This window comes from Pogona vitticeps, chromosome 5 (assembly GCF_051106095.1).
Source record: "Pogona vitticeps strain Pit_001003342236 chromosome 5, PviZW2.1, whole genome shotgun sequence".
Lineage (NCBI taxonomy): Eukaryota > Metazoa > Chordata > Lepidosauria > Squamata > Agamidae > Pogona > Pogona vitticeps.
This window is the reverse complement of record NC_135787.1, coordinates 71,143,786-71,165,037: the sequence shown is the minus strand read 5'-3', so window position 1 is coordinate 71,165,037 and position 21,252 is coordinate 71,143,786. Positions and strand designations below refer to the sequence as shown.

At 38.9% G+C, this 21,252-nt stretch overlaps 1 protein-coding gene across 11 annotated transcripts in view; it reads right to left on the bottom strand.

Annotated features, from left to right (window-relative positions):
• Positions 1-21,252, bottom strand: part of CEP135 (centrosomal protein 135) — a 50,409-nt gene that overhangs the window by 3,279 nt on the left and 25,878 nt on the right. For 7 of the 11 annotated variants that reach the window (XM_078394688.1, XM_078394686.1, XM_078394692.1 and 4 more), the window contains exons 16-25: positions 19,450-19,565; positions 17,666-17,820; positions 16,003-16,058; positions 14,172-14,340; positions 11,292-11,402; positions 8,024-8,209; positions 7,457-7,666; positions 5,420-5,622; positions 3,476-3,580; positions 1,242-1,403 (exon numbers count right to left, since the gene is read on the bottom strand). In XM_078394688.1, the coding sequence (XP_078250814.1) occupies positions 1,242-1,403; positions 3,476-3,580; positions 5,420-5,622; positions 7,457-7,666; positions 8,024-8,209; positions 11,292-11,402; positions 14,172-14,340; positions 16,003-16,058; positions 17,666-17,820; positions 19,450-19,565 (1,473 nt within the window). Of the gene's footprint in view, positions 1-1,241; positions 1,404-3,475; positions 3,581-5,419; positions 5,623-7,456; positions 7,667-8,023; positions 8,210-11,291; positions 11,403-14,171; positions 14,341-16,002; positions 16,059-17,665; positions 17,821-19,449; positions 19,566-21,252 lie in introns of those variants that run through there. The other 4 variants (XM_078394690.1, XM_078394693.1, XR_013545840.1 and 1 more) reach the window with 3 other exon arrangements.

Sequence of the window (21,252 nt, the reverse complement as noted above, 5' to 3'; positions counted from 1 at the left end):
AAATAATCAATAAATAAAACTGGATTATCAGCACCTGAGTGGTCTGCATATCTTTCTCCAGAGATCAAAGAGAACTGGACTTGGTCTCTTTGTTGTATCCACTGCCATCAGCAGATGTAATGACCACAAGGATACCAGCATTAGAAAAGTCCTGGCGGAAATCCTTTGAATAATATTAAACTGTGGAGGAACACATATTTTGGGTAGCTTTGTCTGGAATTACAGCCCTACTAGGATACTGAGGGCTTCTTTTAGATTTGGAAAAACATTAATAGACTTAGCCTGCCACTCCACTTTGTCATTGGGTCGCTGACTAACTGTGCGCGCTGGATAGATCTCAGAGGATCTGATGTCTGGATGTTTAAGCCAGTAATTTGTGGGCTAAGAGCTATATGAAACTGACTGCATTGTATGAATTTTGCCACAACCATAGATTTTTTTCCCTGTGACCAGGAAATTCTCATTCGCATTGGGGGCTCCAAAGGTTGAATATTACATAGCAACATTATATTGTTGGTCAAGGCAGCAACATATGGGGCAAAAACCCACAGAAGAGACTGGATGTTTCAGAAAAGAGAAGCATATATAACCAAATCTAGTGATGAGGAATGAATGCAAGACAGCCTGTACTGGAAACATCAAGCAATGCCTGCCTTTTCTGGATAGTAATAGGAGTCAATCTATTCCAGGATAGCTTCTTTCTGCTAATTATATCAGAAGGCTCGAGTCAATCATATCCTGTTTCTAAATGGGGGAACTCTGGTCTAAAACATGTTTGGGGGGGGCGAGAAAGGGAAAGACAGTGATTATATTCAAATACAGTAGTCAATCACACTTCCTGAAGTTTATGGAGAGACAATTTTTTTTCAGAGTTCAGGGCAGGAGAGGGGATTGCAGCTTACTGAAGTCTAACAGCCAAAAAGGGCACTGGATCCTCAGATATTACCCATCCATTGTGTATGCAAATGGCAGTGCAGTTTCTCTGCAGCCAGGAAAGGATACAACTGTACTCGGACACAAAAGCCAGAAGGCACACTGTCAATATGCCCTCTTTCCCCAAATTAGTGTGGGACTTGAAGAGGACTGAGAGCAAAGCTTGTTATAATATTGATCCATAATATGGACTCACAATACTGATCTCCTGGAAAAGAGCTAAGGACAAAGTTACTCTGTCATTTAATGTTGGAACCACTATGCAAATCAGTCTAAAAAGTAAACATTTAACTTATTTAATTACATACTTGTCTGTTTGTTCTGTTGTTACTGTAAGTGCTCTCTCTGGAGAATGTGAAGGAGATCTCAGTGTTGAGCTAAGAGGAGATGAGGCACGCAGCGACGATGTGGAGAGGCCATGCCGACGCATCTCTTGAATGGCACGTTCACTGTCAAGCAGAACATTTGAACTGGAATTTGAGAGTACAGTATCCGCATGCATTTCCCCACATGGTAAACAAGTCTGCTGTTCTACCTTCCTCCTTGATAAAATAGTAACCTGTATACTGCTTTCTCACAAGCCTGGACTTCTCTAAAAGAAGAGCAAGCACTGCAACTGAGAGGAATTTAAAGATCTTAAACTGAATATGCAGTCTCTCCTCTCATGCATTGCTCAAAGCAAGGGTGGGGCATCTCTTTCAGCCCAGGAGCTAAAATCTATTTTAGAAAAATTCTGAGCAATTCCAGTGGAAGATGGGGCTAAATATTAGACACGTAAGGTAAACAGGTGGAATCAAAAATACTGTTACATTTTAAAGCTATTACTATCAGTAACAAAGATATTTCATCCTTTTCAAAAGGGGGAATATAAAAAGGCAATAAAAGTGTCATAAGAAAAGCCATCTGGTAAAAACGACGATAAAACTTGGCTGCACAGACTGAATCACTTGGCACCTGTCCCAGAGCAATTCTATTGCCTCAGCTTTCATATAGATATTTTATTATCCTCTGTCTCATATAGGGACACACTATTTTCTCAAAATGTTTTATAGATTATTTTTCTTCACAACAAAAGTAACTGGAAAACATGAGTAAGAGATGAGGAAACTTAAGGGGAACCAATCAATTTTAAAACAAAGTAAGGTTAACAACGCAAGAATAACGCAAGAATAATCATAATCTTGGGGGATACTTATTATCCATTCCAATCTGTTGTTGTTGTTTTTTAAAGCAGACATGCAGTCTTAGTTCCCCTGGTGATTGACTTGTGCTTGGGAATGTGTCTGTGCTAGTCCTCTTGCACTTTTCAATGTGTTTTAATAACATGGACCTTAATTTCCTCCTGGATGGTCTGATGGGTTATGTTCAACATTCCTTCTAATTTTCCACCAGCACTGAGTGGAAACCATACTCCATGAGCACAAAGGCTCAGCCATGACCTGAGCCAAATGAGCAGCAAGACAAACTGTGGGTGCTGCACAGCCACACACCCACACAACTTAAGAGGGAATGTTGTCTGTGTCTGAGGTCTGATCCATTGCAAAGGAGGATGCTTGAGAACCTTGGCTTTGCCCTATAGTCTTAGGTTATCCAAGATGCTACCATGTGGATGGCATGAAGCGCTGCCTCTTTGTGTTCTATTTATTAATTCCAGGGATGGAATTAATAGCACATTTACTCAGAAATTGCTTGAAAGCTGTTCTGAGATGGATGAGAGCAAACATGTTACCACTTAACCCACACAAGAAGGAGCTGCTTGGGATGACAAAACCTGTTGATCTGTATTAAAGGATCAAACTGTTATTGGATGAGGTTTCATTCTGCCTGAAGAGTCAGCTTCTTAGCATGGGATTCCTTCTAGACTCATCACTCTTGTGCCTGGCTTCCCTCGGGCACATTCTAGTTATAGTCAGACCTATTACAATACATTCTACATAGGGCTGCCTCTGAAGACAACTCAGAAACCAAAATTGTTGGTTTTGGCTCCAGGTTATTTGAAAAACTGCTTACACTTTTACAACCCTGATACTTTTGAGACAATCTTAGGAGGCCATATTCATTGATCTACCATTAAGAATAATAGGTCTGGTAGGTATTAAAGACAACACCTTCTCAATAGACACTTATCTATCCTATGGTATCTTCTTCCAGTGATACATGACTAGTAACACATGTCTACTTTTAAGAGGGTTTTAAAGATTCATGTGCCCTTCCTGGGTTTCAGCTGAGTTCTGATAATATTTACGTTTTATGATTATTCTATAATTACATTCTATTGCATCTATCTTATTTTGAATTATTGTTTATATTTAACATAATAGTTTGTGAATTTTTAGGTGATATGAAATATATTTCAGTCTCTAGCTCACCTTTTAAAGGCAATGTCACTGAAAAGCAGCTAAGAAACAGATTAAATAAATAGGTAAATATTAGATCAAACTTCTAATATAATTTTCTTTGTAGAACTGTGTGCACTTTCCTCACTGTTTTCTTAAAAAAAAAGAATTCAGATAATGCATTTCTTTAAAGCAAATTCACTTACCGTTCGAATCGCTCTGTTGTCAGCTGTCTTTTTAAAATGTCATAATCAGCCTGCAATTGCGCCATTTTATTTCGGAGTATAGAAGCTTCTCTATTAAGACTTGTTCTGAAAAGATTGGTGAAAAAAGTCTTTAAAATTACACAGTTACAGATGGTATGTGTAAGGAACTTGAAAAATAGCTACAAGCAATGCAAACAAATATAAACAAGGAGAAGAAACAATGAACTTATTAAAATACATGCAAAAGGCATGCATGCAACTGCAAGCACACATAGCTCTACAAAATTAAGATAGTACTTTATAGTTAAAAATGAGTATTGTAGAAAATGCTTAAGCCACCACTCCAAGTGAAGAATGCATACTTGGATGCACGTTAATCTGAAACTAGGATTTGAGACCTGTGTACAGATTTCCTTCTGCTCAACATACCCTCTAATCTTCAGCCCTGTGAGTGGGGCTCCGTCTCGCTCTCACGCGGCTTCACCGTGCATGCGTGACTCTATTGCTGCACGGAGGAGAAAGATAGCTGCATGGAGGGAAGCGGAGTGATGTGCACGCGCACCCAACTTAGCTGGAACCTTGCTTATGCTGCTGACTGAATTCCTTTCAGTCATCTTTGACCTTACAAAAGGTCAAAGTTGCACAGAGATACTTTAATGAGAAGTAGGAATGTATGATCACATCTCCCAACCATCTGGAAGAAGTCTACTTTCATTCTCTTGCATGAACTAACTCTTTAAGGCAGCTTCACGTGTTTCCTTACTACAGTACAATGGACCCTCGACTTACGGAATTAATCCGTATCGGAACCGCGGCTGCAGTTTGAAAAGTCTGTAGGTCGAGGCTCCATTGACCTACAAGGCACTGAAAACCGATTAATCCATAACCGGCCATTTTTGTTCCATTTTCGGGTTTTTTCTGGTCTGTAGGCTGATTCTCCGGTTGCAAGTCGAACCTAAATTTTGCAGCCAGAGACGTCTGTAACTCGAAAAGTCTGAAAGTGGAGCCATCTGTAAGTCGAGGGTCCACTGTACTATTCAGGTGTTATAATAATAATCTTAGAAATGCAGAGCTGGAAGGGAACCTATGGATCATCAAGTCTATCCCTGTCAGGGAGGCACAGTGGGGAATTGAACTCCCGACCCCTGGCTTCTCCACTTGATACCTAAACCACTGAGCCATCCAGCAGTTATATGAGCTGATGGTTTGAACATACTCAGAGGGGAATGCCTAACCATTACTCTTCTGTTGTCACTTTCTTCACATGGCCTTCACCATCCAAAAAGGAAACATTCTTGTTCCCATGCAGGTTCTACATATAACAAAGCATTCAGGAGTTCTTTTTGGATATAGAAATATTTCAATATTCAGTCTCTGCAATCATCATGAGAAGAAGAATATAATGACAGAGGAGGCAGGGACAGACACTCTACTCTAAAGGTGTTCAGCATGGGAACTGTTAGCAGTATTGTGAAGTCTTGGTGTTTCTTATGTTCTTTCAGCATGAATCCTGTATACAAAATACATTTTTCTGTGCAGGAATTGTAATAGCCCAGATCAGCTGGGTATCTGTTCCATTAAAAAACAACTATGAAACATTGGGAAATGTCACTAAATTTCCTGTGAGATTTCTTGGGGAGGGAACTTGTGTAGCAAAATCTCACTGTAGGAAGAACTGGTTTTTTCCCCCCTCAGTTCTTCCCTGACAATGAGAGGCTATATATCCCTACTTCCAAATAAATGCTACATGCTACATCACTAAATGCATTTCATCTTGAGAGGCAAGTGTAGAACAAGAGGTTCTAAGGTTATAAGTTCTGCCCACAGAGATTTACTATAAAAAATTGTCAGATTTTAGCATGTTAATTACCTCCACTTTAATTACTAAACAACAGTTGAAAAAAAAACATTGTAAAAATTGAAGTTTTGTGCTTTAGAACATACAGTTTGCTCTCTGCAAGTGTTAACTTGTCTTTGAGTAGCTGTATTTCTGAATCCTTTTCATGGGTTATCAAATGATGCTGAAAATCTTTATCTCTGCTGGTAGCCAAGAGTGTTTCCAGGTTTTGAATTGTCAGTCGCTCACTTGACAACTGCTTTTTTAACAGTTCTGCTTCAGCTTTTGCATCTTCTAGTTCTGACACAACCTAAAGCATAAAAAGAATTTGTCCCACCTGGTATTAGGCACTCTTTCACACAAACACACAGATCAGCATTTACCCTAATTTATTGTTCCTAACTATGTTCAACTGTCAACATTTAACTACTTTAACAATATCTAGATGCAAAGCAATACAGTGGACCCTTGACTTACAGACTTACAGACTTTTTGAGTTACAGACCTCTCTGGCCACAAAATTTAGGTTTGACTTGCAGACTGAGATTTGACTTACAGACCAGAAAAAAAATCAAAATGGAACAAAAACGGCCTGTTACGGGATTAATCGGTTTTCAATGCACTCCAGGTCAATGGAGACTTGACTTACAGACTTTTTGACTTGAGAACCGCCTTCCAATACGGATTAAGTTCTCAAGTCAAGACCCCACTGTATGGCTTCTATGGTTGGGCCTAGCACTGAAAATCTTGATTAGCAAAAGGTATCACAGATTTTTGCATTTATGATTAGAACCAGCCATTATAAAATGTTATGTACTGTACCTGTCCTAACCAAACCAGTAAGTCAGTTTCTTCTGCTGGTGTCCCTCTTATACATGAGCTTATACAGTGGTGCCTCGCTTTACGATTGCCCCGCATTATGACGAAACTGTTTAACGACGATCTTTTTGCAATCGCAATTGCGACTGCAAAACAATGGTCTGAATGGGGGAATTTCGCTTTGCGATGATCGGTTCCCTGCTTCAGGAACCAATTCTTCACAAAACGACGTTTTTCGAACAGCTGATCGGCAGTTTCAAAATGGCCGCCGGGTGATTAAAATGGCTCCCCGCTATGTTTAGGGATGGATTCCTCGCTATACAGGCAGCGAAAATGGCCGCCGTATGGAGGATCTTTGCTGGACGGTGAGTTTTACCCCATTGGAATGCATTGAACAGGTTTCAATGCGTTTCAATGGGGTTTTATTTTCGCTTTACGATGTTTTCACTTAACAGCGATTTTCCTGGAACGGATTATTGTCGTTAAGCAAGGCACCACTGTACTTTGAGCTGGGCCAGGGCAAGCCTGATCCTGAGCCTACTTTTGACTCTTCCCATTATCAGCTTACAGATTTCCTTCATTATTATTTATTTACTGGCCGAAGTTTTCATCTATGTCTGCAAAATGATGTCATTAGCCTTACATAGGCATAAGTTACACAATAGGATTTTAGTCACTGTATTTAAAGTATTTCCAGTGTTTGGTTAAGGCTCAAAAGTAAAGACACATTCTGCTGACTTTACAGCAAATAAAATCAAACCAAATGTGTAAGAATTATATCTGCATCAAGTAGCAAAAATAATGTGTACAAACACTTGACTTAGAGATTTATCAACGTCTACAAACAAGTTAGTATAAGAATGCAATTTACTACAAGGATAGAATACTGTATGTTGGCCTCGGTTCAAACAGCTATTTAGATTTGGACACACAATTCTCAGTCTGAATAACACAACCATAACACCGGGAAAAAAGTAAACTAGCTACCATAACTAGAATGTTGGGAGGTGAATAACTGATTAACTAGCAATACCATTAATATCTAACTGTTCTTCCAAGGAATTCAAGGCAGTGTAAAAAGACACACAGTAACAAACAAATAAGTTAAGACAGATATTACAGAACAAAGGTTTCCCATCTCACACTGCTCAGGAGACTTTTCAGGGATTACAGAATGCTTTAGTGGGGAAGAGGGTAACTTTCTTAAATTAATTTGTCACAGAATCCTGTCTATTGGTACCATATTTTGGTGTCAACATTTCATTAGTTCTGTAAAATGTGGAATTTATTTAAGATAGGCTAAGAATAAATTCTTTCTCACTTACCCTCTCATAATCCAGAGATTTGGACATTAACTGACGCTGGAGAACGTCTTTGCCAGACTCCAGTTTAACACACAAGTCTCTAACAGAAGTTATATCAACAGTGATTGAAGATTTCTCTTCTTTCTCACGTCTGAGATTTTCCTCCAGTCTAGCCATATCTTTTGCCATTGCAGAGATCTGTGATTCATAGGCTTGGTGTGCAATGATATGCTAAATGAAGGACAAAAATTACAACCACTACATGCACATGTGTGAGAGTTCAATCAGTATCCTACTGAAAGGTCCCTTGTGACATAAAAATTACCTATACAAGAAAAAAAACCATAAACTTGAAATAGTTTTCTTATGACTAATACAGTATACACGTACAACTATTTGCAAGACTGAACATGTATTCAACAAGAACAGAAATAGACCTGAAATTAGTTTTGCCTTTGGCATATCCTGCTGCTTAATTAACAACACCTGCTCCTTGCAGAAACCTCCAGTTAATGCCAAGGCACTAGATTAATAAAACACATTAGAAAAAAGAACCAGGCTGCACAATCAGCTGGTACTGATAATTACCTCCTGAATTTCTTTTTCCAACAATTCCACTCTCTCTCTAAGGTGCCTTCTCTCAGTATCAACTGAAAGTAGTTCCAGTCGTACAGAACTGTTTTGTCCCTCAGCTTGATGGGCCTTTACTTCCCAGTCTTCAGCTTGGCTATGCAGCATCTGGAACTTCTCTAACAACTCCTTGTTTTCTCTTTCCTAGTTCAAACAGAAACATCCAAACCATGAGCAATGAATAACTGAAGCAAACACATTCTCCCACCACCCATTTAATTCTTTTAAGCTTACAAACCAAATCAGCAATCTGCTTTACTATACCCAGGCAAGGAAACATGAATGTGTATTAGGGATGGGTCTTACAGTTTTTTTTTGGTTGTAACTCCCAGAATTGCCCCAGAATTCTGCAGACAAAAACATAAACATCCACAGAACAGCTTACATCTACATATGGACCTCTATTGCAAGTATTAGCTTTTCAAGAAAAAGGAAGGGTTTATGGATCAGGTAGCCATTTGAAGAGTGACTTCTATAGAGCCTAATGGGCAGTAATACTAATATCCCATGCATCTTTGCAGTTCCAATGGAGCCTTGCCACTTCCAGACACCACCAGGACAGATTCCTTCTTCTTCCTGAAAAGCTAATAATATCAATGGAAGCCCAAGTGTAGGAAACATAAGCTACTCTATGGACCTTTGGCTGCAGCGTCCAGAATCTGCCTTCGGGAACTCTAGGCAAATTCTGGGAGTTGCAGTCCAAAAAACCCAAAAGTTCCATCCTTTATGCAGATCATTCTCCACATATCACCACCACCACTCCACTCACCTACAACAGACAACACCATCCTTCTTACAGTCAGGGCAAGTCCTTTAACTGGGACCTCAGAGTGTTTAAGGAAGATGCAGTTTTTGTAATTTGACAAAAAGTATGCTTACAACATACAACAAAGATAGAACTCTATATGTTTAGCTTGCTGTACTTACTTTAAAAATGATACATTGGATAAAATGAAGATCTTTAACTCCAGTTCCGATGTCTGCATGTACATATTTTAGCTACAGGTTTTAAGTATAAAACATAACTAAAAACAACAGGAAGATCTGAAATGTGAGTTGCTGAATGGAAACCTTTCTGCATAACTCCAAATGGTGCACACAGATTCCTGATTTACATAAAGTCAGACCCTTACATTTACAAGGAGCAAGAAATTACAACAATTGCCAGTAAATCTCAAATAAATGGGATAGGGTTATGGCCAAATTCCATTTGTTTTCTCCCACTGAATCAACAGATCTTACCTAAGTGTTGATGTTAACAATTCACCAATTGATTTAATGTCTGAAATCCTGTTGCACAGTAAATCACAACTAGAGTGGGTCCACAGAATCAACTGAATTTATGGAGGAGTTGGCTCACCAGATCCCCACTGATTCAATGGGGCTCTTCTAATTGTGACTAAGGCTGTGAACAGATGAGGCAATTGCTTACATTTTGGACCACTTGTGGCACTCTGGTGCAAGTTACTTTTTGATCATCACACACTGTGAATGAGATAGTGAACCAGCCCAACACTGCTTTTTGGTCCTACTGCACAGCAACTCTTTTTTGGGGCAAGGCTGGAGTGATTCCTCCACAGATGGGAAACTTTAAGGGAGATCTTGGAATTTCATTATACCCTTACCATGGTAAGCAACAGGATTTCAGACAATGAGTACACTCTAGGCAACCCTAGCAATTGGATTTAGGTCTGTAACTTGAATTATTTTAGATAGTTTTTTCCTGTAAAACGAATAAACTCATCTGTTTAAATGAAGGTGTGAGACAAAGTGTGCCGTCCTCTGAGGAGACCAGACCCGTGGAGGAGAGTGGTTGTGTGGAAGGGATCTTGGTTGAAATAGATCAAGCAGAGGAAGTGAGAGGAAAATCGACCAAGGTGTGTCTAGCTGATGAAGGAGGGGCGGAGCTAGACCTCATTGTTTGGGAGGAGGTAAAAGAGGGGGAAGCACGCGTTTTTTCAGTTTTGTCAACGGAGGGAAAGTTAGGGCGGTACGTGGATCAAGGAGTCCAAACAGAGCCCATGCTGTCGTCAGGGGAATCAGCCGACATCGTGCGGGAATTTCTGAATCTACAATTGGGAGGTGGCTTGTTACCAGATCCACTCCTGCCAGGTAGTCGAGGCCGCCCATACGACCCCTTAGAATGGACAGTCGTAGTTTATCCGCGGAATTTCCTTGGGGGACGGAAAGTGATTTGCCCTGGACCGGAGTTCCAACGGAAGCCTTTGGAGGGAGACTGGGCCCGCCATCCCTGTTGCGGGACGGTTTGTGCAGTCCAGAGCACTCCTTTACGACCTCTAACCAATCGGGAGTGGTTCGGCCCGGCTCCCTTTTAGGTAGAGCGGAGGAGGTCGAGGTTGTGAAGCCGAAAAGGTATAACTTGTTAACTGACGACATGTCAAGGGATCCGTTTGATCCTGTTGAATTAGGTTATGTTTCCAATAAAATTGTTAACTTTGAAGAAAAGGATCAGCCTCCATGTCTTTTTCCCGCCTTCACTACAAGTGCCCCCCCCGGCCAAAGAAGGACCTTGTCACAGAAGGGCATTCATAATCTCGTGCTACAGTCATACATGCAGAATGTGGAAATGCTTCAGAATTTAGCATTCTGAGAAGGGGCATCATCCAACCATTTCTATGGGCTTCAGCATAAGGCTGCGTCACAGGTACTAGTTAGTTAAATAAATATATGGGGTTGCAGAACTTAGTATGTCCCTATACTTTGTTTAGCAAGGTCTGGGCTACAACAGTTCTATGTAGAACTGCAACTTTTCCTATAAAATTTGAGAGCTCAGTTTTCTCCTGGGAAACCCTCGCCATCTGTACAATCTTCTACTGATTGGCCAAGACTGCTAATTCATGCTGTAACTTAAGTTTATTTTAAAGAAAATGTTCAGCCCTCAAGTTGTGAACATGAATTTGAAAATATGTTGGCAATCCTTGATGAGAAGAGAAATCAAGAGAAGAGCTCATCTAAATTCCAGTTGATTCAGAGATGCATATGTTTAGTGTCTAACATAATTCTTTGGAATGCAGAATTAAGTAAAAGAAGTATCCTTACATTTGATTTACTTACAAAATTTACAACAGTTATAATTTTTTTCCTTTATGCAGTTTGGGTTACTTTCATTCGCAGAATACCTGGGCCTACTAATGACATTAAAACATGATACTGTACATTTTGTTTACAAATTATTCATGATAATTTTCAAGATGCACTTCCTCACCTTTGAGGCTATTAAACTTTCAAATCTGGAGACTTCAGTTATATAATTATGAACTCTAATTTTCATTTCTTCTTTTTCACGTAAGGCTAGTTCCAATTCAGTGGAAATTGCCTATTTAAATTACATACAAAATAATGAGATATATTATATCCAAACAGAACAACTCTAATCTCATCTGGTAAACCTGCTAGTTCATATGTCATACGGAGCTTACTCACACAAAAGAATACTTCTTTAAAGGAAAAAATCATTTAAAATGTCAGTTTTCATTTTATCAATTTTCAATAGACAGTTTTACCTTATAGGTTTTTTATATACAGATATAAATAGAAAAACGCCCAGTCATGCAAGTTTCCACCTACATTGCAAAATAGTAAGTTTAGACACAGGTTTAGTAAATGGAGAACTAAGTCAATGATGGCTTGAGGTTCACTTTTCTCTTCAATTATTTACTTGATAACTATTTTTAGATTTCACACATATTCACAACAGAACATCTATAGTGGTAAAAAAGAAAGCTAGTGAACAAGGCATAAAACATAGTTAACTGTTGGTTGTATATTCTTGTACATAATAAGTATGTGCTGTCAAGTCAGTTCTGATTCAGGCGACCCTTTCCAGGGTTTTTCTAGGTATTATTCTAAGAAGTGACTGAGCATTATCTTCTTCTGTGGCTACCCTGGGACTGTGCAGCTTGCCCAAAGCCACACACTGGCTCTTCTCCTAGGATACACAGCGGGGCATCAAATTTCCAACCTCTGGCTTGCAGAAAGTAGATAGGCTTGATTTCATCTAGGTATCTTCCTAACAGCCTGCAGTATCCATAAAACTCTTTTCCAGCACACTTATATGAATCATATTTTTCCAGTTGTTGTGGTTGTTTTACTGTCTAGCTTTTGCATCCATATAGTAATTGCAAATATGATAATGTTGATGTTCTTGACCTTGGTTTCCAGTGGGGAGGATTTTTTGAGGATCTTTTATATTTTCTTCTTAGCTGCCCTTCCAGCTCAGTCTTTTTTTGATTCCTTGGCTGCAGTCTCCATTTGGACTGATGACTTACCAAAGTAAAGAAAATCTTTGACAATTTCAGTTTCTTCATTGTCAACACTAAAGCTACAATAGTTCATCTGTAGTCATGATTTTTCTCTTAATGGGTTAATGTTCAATGACATTTTTAATACTTTCTGCGTTCATCTTCATCAAGTCACTGCTACTTCCTTCTACCAATATGATGTCAAACGTGCATTCTACATGGAGTTGTTTCTTCTAAAAATTTTCATTCCTCCTTCATCTGAATCTAATCCAGCTTTCCATATATGTTCAGCATACAGATTAAAGAGATAGAGAGATGAAGTACACCCTTGTCTAACACATTTGCCTACGGGAAACCATTCTATTTCTGTATATTCTGTCACTACTGTGGCTTGTTGAACAAGCAACAGAATTTCAGTCCATAGGCATGTGATTTTTTTAAAATGTTGGATTGGGACTACAAATCCACTAATTCGATCCACACCTACAGATATCAACATGTGGCTCATCTGGAGAAAAGGCCTAGTTGTAAAGATTTCATGGCTTACCATAGGCCTAGCTCTATCCTAGCTTCCTACAAATGAAGCTACCCCATTGCTAGCTGGGAGCATCATTTCTTAACACAAAGCTAGGATGGAGCTAGGCCATTAAACCTTCCCAGCTAGGCCTTTTGTTCCAGGTGAGCACAATTGGGTGTCTGTAGGTATGGGTACCAGGTTAAATTCCCCAAAGTATAGAATTATGGGATTTGTAGTAAAAAAATCTGAAAAACCCATGCCTCTCAGCCTATATGTGGTGAGTCTTTGTTGAGAACCACTTCATCTACATAGAAAATTAATGGAATTGTTCTATAGTTAGTGCACTCATTGGTGTTTCCTTTCTTCAGGACTGGAATATATATTGAACACTTCCAACTGGTGGGCCACTGTTTTGTTTTTCATACTTGTCGGCATATTCTTTTAAAGATTTTAACAAATTCAGTCTCCCTAGTTTAAAATAATTCTATTGATATCTCATGTACTCCTGGCGATTTCTTTCTTTCAAATGCTTTGATGGCAGCTAGCACTTCACCTTCCAAAACTGCAAGTTCTTCATAACACAGGTTTTCTCTTCAAAATACAGTGGTGCCCCGCTTGATGACGACCCCACTTGACAATGAAATTGCTTGACGACAAGTTATAGCGATCGCAAAACGATGGTTCCTATGGTTTTTTTCACTTTAAGATGATTAGGTCCCTGCTTCATGAACTGACTGTTCACAAGACGATGATTAAAAACAACTGATCAGCGGTTCACAAAATGGCTCCCCACTGTTTTCCGGATCTATTTTCACAAGACAGCGATCAAAAATGGCTTCCCCTATGGAGGATCTTCACTGGACGATGAGGTATTTTCCTCACTGGAATGCATTAACCGGTTTTCAATGCATTCCAATGTGTTTTTTCACCCCCGCTTGACGACAATTTTGCTTAACAGCGATTTTCCTAGAACTGATTATTGTTGTCAAGCGGGGCACCACTGTACTCTATTATCCTTGCATATCTTTTTCATACTTCTTCAATGTATTGCTTTCATCTTCTCTTTATTTTACCCTGCTCAGATACCATGTACTCTGTTGGTCTTTCAGCATCTCCACTCTAGGTTTAAAGTTCACTTTTCTTTTAACTAGAATAGTCTTTTTGTATTCTTTAATTTCACTTAAATGAGTAATACTTATTTAGCTTTAGCTGCAATAATAAATTATCCAAAAGCTTCAAAAGCTTACAATTCATTTTTAATGCTTTAATTCAAGGAAACAGTACTTGAAATAACTATAACATGCACTGTTATGATCCATCTTTGTACCTGGTTTTCTCTTGCCATTGTGGCCAGATCATCCTGCAGTCGTCTGTTTTCCTTCACGGCCATTTCTTTAACCTTGCCAGTTTCTCCAAGTTCGGAGTGGGCTGCATCAAGCTGACGACGGAGACTGGCCAGTTCACGGTCTTTACCACTTAAGGCATCCTTTAATTGGCTAGCAAATGGGGGATTTGGAAAACCTTAAACAAAATTTATCTTCTTGCATTATGGTATATAATTCTATATCATTATCATATTTTAGTAATTAAGACAAATTATCATAAATAGGTTTAGGTTTATATTGTATGATCCATCACATTTTTTAAAGATATTAGCAACAGATTTTAAATTATAATTCTATCTTTACCGTAAACATAATTTCTCAAGTTTCTTTATTATTAATTGAATCTCCAAGCAACTGTGCAATTAAGATGTCAGTGGCTGCATTTAGACATAATACTAAGCCATCGTTTTAACCACAATTTCTTCAACACACCAAGATCCTGCTCAGATTTGTTGTGTATACTGTTGTGTGTTGTTCCGTCCCTCCCCGGCAAATACCTGCTGCTATACTGAAACTCTCTGAGCAGCCCAAGAACTGGCAAGGTTCTCTTAACTGCCTGGTACCTGCATGGGCATGGAAGGAACATTTTTCAACATATTCTATGACCTGTTACGTGGAGAGAATGATCTCACATACTTCATACCTCCTAACATGCTGGAATGGTCTCCAGGGAAGCAAAGGAAATCTGATTGATAAGCTAAAATTTAGGACGACCTTCAGCCCACATGGGATTTCCTCTAAATTATTATAAAAGCATTTGGGATTGTGGTCTCCTTTAGTCACCCTCTTTAATAGTTAAAAGCATGAGGGTACCTATATCATGGACTAAGACAATAATAGTTCCTATCTTTTAAAAAAGGAGAGCCACATTCATCAGGGAATTATCCATTGCTGGCTAGTTTCATGCAAGGAATTTAGCTGATATGTTGCCAGCATGGATGGAAACCCAAAAAGTCTTAGGAATGGAACAGACTGGTTTCTGTTCTAACAGATCCACATTAGATCATTGTGTGATTCTGGCTCAATTGGCAGAGAAACACAGTAATTCAGGTGGGATGAGATCATGAGTAGTGGGCAGTGAGGTTTCAACAGGGATGCATTTTGAATGATTTGGCCCTCACCTTGAAAATGGTTGCAGGTCATTTTCCAAAACTTCATTCTCCAGAAAATTCCACTATTACTAAATGCAATTTTAGTTGGTAGTTTTATTTTTAACCCAGCTGGGCCTAAAACACCTAATGATGATTTTTGCAGACTATTGTAATATCAATTTGCTATCCAGGAGTTTTGCAAAGTGTAATATTATAGTTTTCTCTACAGTTTGGAAGAACTTCTTCTGAACATTACAGAATAATGTTCTAGAACAAGTTAAAGAATTTAGCTATCTCAGGTTAAATTTCAAGTACAATTTAGTCATATACATGCACTTAATTGGGTTAGTTGTAGAACATTTAGCTGTTGTTCAATTTTCTTACATCAACAGACATCATGTCCCCTCTGCCATTTGTATATTTAAAGCCAAACATATAGCCCAGCTCTTCTATGGTATTCCCATTTGAATTTGTGCATATGATCTTTGCACAGAAAAAAAAATCAAACCACCTTTCTGTGTCATATTTTGTGTGTTCCCTGTGCAGCCACATACTTTGGAATATGGATGAATTGGAAAGTTATTAACAGGATTTTTAAGAAGCAGAACAAACTCCTGCAATGTAGGCAGGACACCAAATGTTAAGAATAATCTAAATACTTATTTCTGTTATTACCACTTACTCTAATGATGATTCCAATTGCGAAAGTGTTTGTCGCAAATTGAGGATAGTTTTTTCCTATAGAAAGAGATAAAATTAGCACCTAAGTAATCTTATCTTCTGCAATTCAAAGTCTAAAAAGATTATCAATGAACTACATGAGCAACACTGCTGGGTTGTCTTGGAAGTAACCAAGAACAGATATCTCAAAGGTTCTATAATAGGTGTATAGCAGTAATATAGAGCTCTTACCAACCAGTCATTAGTAATCTCTGGTAGTCCAGTATTTTAGAAATGACTGAAGCAGTAGGGGTTCTAATGAATAGTCTTTAATGTTCACAGAAGCACCTATTAAATTTATCTTATTCACATATTGAGTCATTTACTCCTGGTGCATATGTATCAAACAATTTGTTCACTTATTTCAACTGCATTCCATATCTATAGAAGTATGTGGTCATTAGTGCACTTGTATTTTCCACACATATACCTCTTTAGGAAAGAATATGAGCTCACCTAAGTTGACACCTCTCCACAACATGAACAACAAATGGTTCAGACAGTAAAACACAAAGAGAACTAAGGATGAGGATATTAACGCACAGATTCAGTCCTTTGACACACAAATTGTTTTCCATTTGCTTTTTCTTGTTTGAAACATTGATTGTGGTAAGAAAGAGAAACATAATTCTCAGAAAGCAGCAGAGAAGCATGTGGGTCTCACATGACAATGTATTTCCTTGTGTCTATGTGAGCAGCCAGACTCCTGTGGGAGGAGGGAGGACAGAGAGAGGAAAAGAACTGCCGGCTGAAGGGGTCTTGACAAAAAATAATTGCCATTTATTATCATAATTTCCTTTACATCATTAGTAGAACAATATAGGCAACTTGTATTTTAGAATAAATTTTAAAACACAATAATAAATGCACTGTTTTTGGTGAATTTGCTGAACCTATTCTGAAACATAGGCCAAAATCTTACTGATGAAAAGGAAATCTTATAAGCTGCAGCGATAACAAGACTCTCATTAACAATGTATTGACTGTGTTCTCAGCTGTATGCCTGACTGCATGATCAGACAGATGCCATGAACACAATCGGCACCTTGTTAATGAGTGGCTGTTTCATATAACATAAAACAGTACTAGGATTCTGGCCACAAATTATTTTTATAAAAATAATATTTCTGATTTATTTTGTCCCTTTAATAAACTGCTTTTTAAGCAAAGCTTTTAGGAAGCTGTGAACAATTTACTTATTTTCTGAAGTCATATTCCAACTTTGTTTAGTTGTTTCTATTAAAACACATCATTCTACACTTGCAAGCACTTACAGATACGAAAACTTGAGAGCAGCAAAACAGAGTCTGCTCTCTGAGGTCTTAAAAACCCTTTAAATGGCATGAAATATGACACATAGCAGCAAGACAGATACATTTGCAAAATAGGGGAATGCAGATCTTTGCATGAGAAGTGGTATCTCCCACATGTTTATAGAGCTTGCTCAGAACAATGCATTGGATTTTCTCTTCTTTTTTGTTTAATCATTATTTCAGTGGGTCCCTTCCTAAATTCTTTTCAAAACACACACTCAAAGAATTGCCTGCCAGTGATACAATAAGGAATAATAACTTTTTCTGTTATAAAGAGGTTCAAATAATATCTTCCATACTTTGTATACAAACCTTGTTTGCTAAATTGTCTTCTAGATATGCAGTTTTTTCTGTCTTTTCATCTATACTTTCCTGTAGAGTATCTTTCTCTTTATCCAAAACATTAATAGTACTTCTCAGGACACGGATGGTCTCCTCTTGTGTAGAGCTTTTGTTATTGAACTTATCTGAAAATAACCAAGTGTTTAGTTTACTTTGCTGATTTGTTAAGAGACATTTAAAACTGCAGCTCTGTAGACACAGGTGTTTGGTGCATCTGTTCAGTGCAGTCAATTGGTCAGAACTATATAGATTCCTGACTGGCAAATAATTTTACTTCTGAAGTAGCCTGACAGGATGAGGAAAAGAGGCGGGTACAAAGAATGATAGGCCAATTAAAAGCTTTTTCCTATAAAATCTACTGGAAAAGATCTTTTAATTTCAGTCCCTTTTTATACAATACTCTTAAAGTATTGTGTAGCCTGCATAATTAATTTGTCAACCGTCCAGAAAGTACTTGGAGCGCTATGGAGTGGTATATAAGCAGCACACTTCGCTTTTTTTTAAAGAACTAAAATCTTTCCAGAGTGGGAGTACTTGTCAGAGTAGTACTCTGAGAGTAGTGCTCCATCTCCACTATCCTCTACAATATGTAAAACATACTATAAAAGAGATGAACATAAATAGGCAAGTAAAGGGAAACTTTATTTGTTCAAATCCTCTTTGGGGTTCCCTTTCAATGTGTTTCTCAGCTTGTATGGAGAACTCTTATCTCCTTCCCTCATCCCCAGTGGAAAATGTCTCACAAGGATGGAGCAGCAACAGCACATCAGATAAGCCCAACTCACATGTACTAGTCCTTCCCGTTTCCCTCTGCAACTGCTGTGAACATTTCAGCAAGGCTGGAGAGGAACAAGGGGCTGTAAATTCCAGATCAGATTCAACTATGGGGCTGCTACTTATTGGTTTTTAATATACATTGGGAAGAAATAAACAAATAGTCCAGACTTCCTTGTTGAACTATCTGCCCTAGTTTCATTTAACTACAGTGGGGTCTCGACTTACGAACGACCCGACTTGCGAACAATTCGAGTTACGAACCTGCCCTATAGGGAAAGTAAGAACTCGACATGCGAACTTCCCTCGAGTTACGAACAGGGGAAAAAGTCCCCCCTCCCTCCCCTTAGAGGCTTCTGGAGGGGGGAAAAGGGTCAGAAACTTAAAAATAAATACTGTACTGTTAAATAAAGTCACTTACCAGGCCTTGGTAGCCCCCAAACCACAGGAAAAAGAGCAGGAAAGAGCTAAAAGCCGACACCCAGAAAGAGCCTGGCAGCCATTTTGTGGTTTTCCCCGCTCCTCTCCCCTGATCGGCTGGCTCTGAGCAGGCTTCCGGAGGCTTGCTCAGCACCTAAAAAGCCTGCCTGAGTGCCTTTGTGCTGAAAAAATCAGCACAACATGCTTTAAAACATTATTTAAAATTGGCTTCGTTTTTAAAAAAAAGAGTTCTAAAGTGCTGCCTTTAGTGTTCCCTGCCTTCCCTGAACCTAAGGGGAAAAAAAGAAAGAAAATATCCCCCTCTAGTGGCAGAAGGCAGAATAGCAGCTTCCCATTAGTTTCTATGGACAGAAAAGAGCAGATACGGATTAAATGGTTTTCAATGCATTCCTATGGGAAATGCAGATTCGACTTAAGAACTTTTCGACTTGAGAACCACCTTCCAATACGGATTAAGTTCTTAAGTCGAGACCCCACTGTATGATCTGAACATTCAAATCATACAATTATTTTTCTCTAGCAAATGAAACAGCAGTCACCTATTTTCTCTTCCAGCACTGCAATTTCTTCTTGAGCTGCATGAAGTTCATCCTCTTTAAGAGACAACTGATGCTGTACTTCATCTAGAGACTTTTGCATCTGTTCATTTAGTAGCCTTCAGAATCAATTGTCCATTTCGGAGATGAGGAGGGAAGAAACCCAAAAACAGATTTTTAAATGTAACTACAACAGAATATGATAACCCCAAAGTAAAAAACTGCAAGCACACTGGGTTGTGGCACAAAATGAATCAATGCTTTCCATGGTTTTCTCAATGAGTATTATAGTTGCTAAATCAGTAACACTGTAGTCATAGAAACAGGAATTAGTGTCGACTTTTAAAGCTACCCCTTATTGCTGATGTCCTGCAAAGTCAAGAATCATCTCTTAAATTTCACTGCCTTTGTGAAGATGCTAGGTTTTCCTATTAAATTCCATGACAGAAAAGTATATTGCCAATACATCAGCTAGAAATGCATACCACCACTGAATGCTGTACCTTTAAGAAACGTAACCTTGCCTCTGGTGAAATAGTGATATAATTTAGAGATTAATGAGAGCAGGGCACCACCAAAACCTGTTTATCATTAATAAAATAATGTAACTAAATACTATAACACATAAAGTAATTACAAATGCATTTCGAAAAACTTGCCCCGGCTTCGGCACCCCTCGCACCCATGGTCTGGTTCCAATATGTGGATGCCACCTTCGCAATTTGGAGCCACGGTGAAGAAAAATTGGAAGAATTTCTGAACCATCTCAACAGCATCTGCCCAAATATACAATTCACCATGGAAAAAGAAATAGAGGGCCAACTCCCATTCTTAGATGTTATGGTCATACGCAAAACTGACCTCTGATTAGGACACAAGGTCTACAGAAAACCCACCCACACAGACCGATACCTACAGAAAAACTCCAACCACCACCCACAGCAAAAAAGAGGCATAATCAAAACACTGGTAGACCGTGCAAATCGGAACTGTGAAGCTCAGTTTCTCAGCACTGAATTCAACCATCTGAACTGGGCCCTACAGGCAAATAAATGGCTACTCCAAAAATGAAATCACAAGACCCATCAAACCAAGAAAACAACACCAAACTGAAGAAGAAAAACAGCCACCCACAAATAAAGTCTTTCTGCCATACATCAAAGGGGTCACTTTTGAAAAAACACAACCTACAAACAGTATTCAAGCCCACCACAAAAATACAACAAATGTTACGGTCAGTAAAGGACAGAAGGGACCCCCTCACAACTGCAGGAATATGCCAGATACCTTGCAGTTGTGCCAGGTATACATTGGAACCACAAAACAAAGCATCCACACCAGAATCAAAGAACATGAGAGACACTGCAGACGAAAACAACCAGAAAAAGCTGCAGTAGCTGAACATGCCCTAAAATACACAGTGCAAAAGTGACCTCTACCAAGCAACAAGGACTGGGGATGACTACACACAAAAGACCAGCTAATGACACCCATCAACCACAGTGACAGATAATCTCTCCTTCTTATCACAACAATACACCCACAACAAGACACACTAATCACCCCTCTACAAAAAAAGAAAAAAGCCCATCTCACAGCCATAAATACTCCACTCTCAAGCAAACTACACCAGAGCACAGAGTGCTGTCCTCTGAAGATGCCGGCCACAGAGACTGGCGAAACGTTAGGAAGAACAACCTTCAGAACACGGCCAAAGAGCCCGAAAAACCCACAACAACTATTAGATCCCAGCGGTGAAAGCCTTCGCGAATACATTAATTACAAATGGTTTTCCAACATATGCAG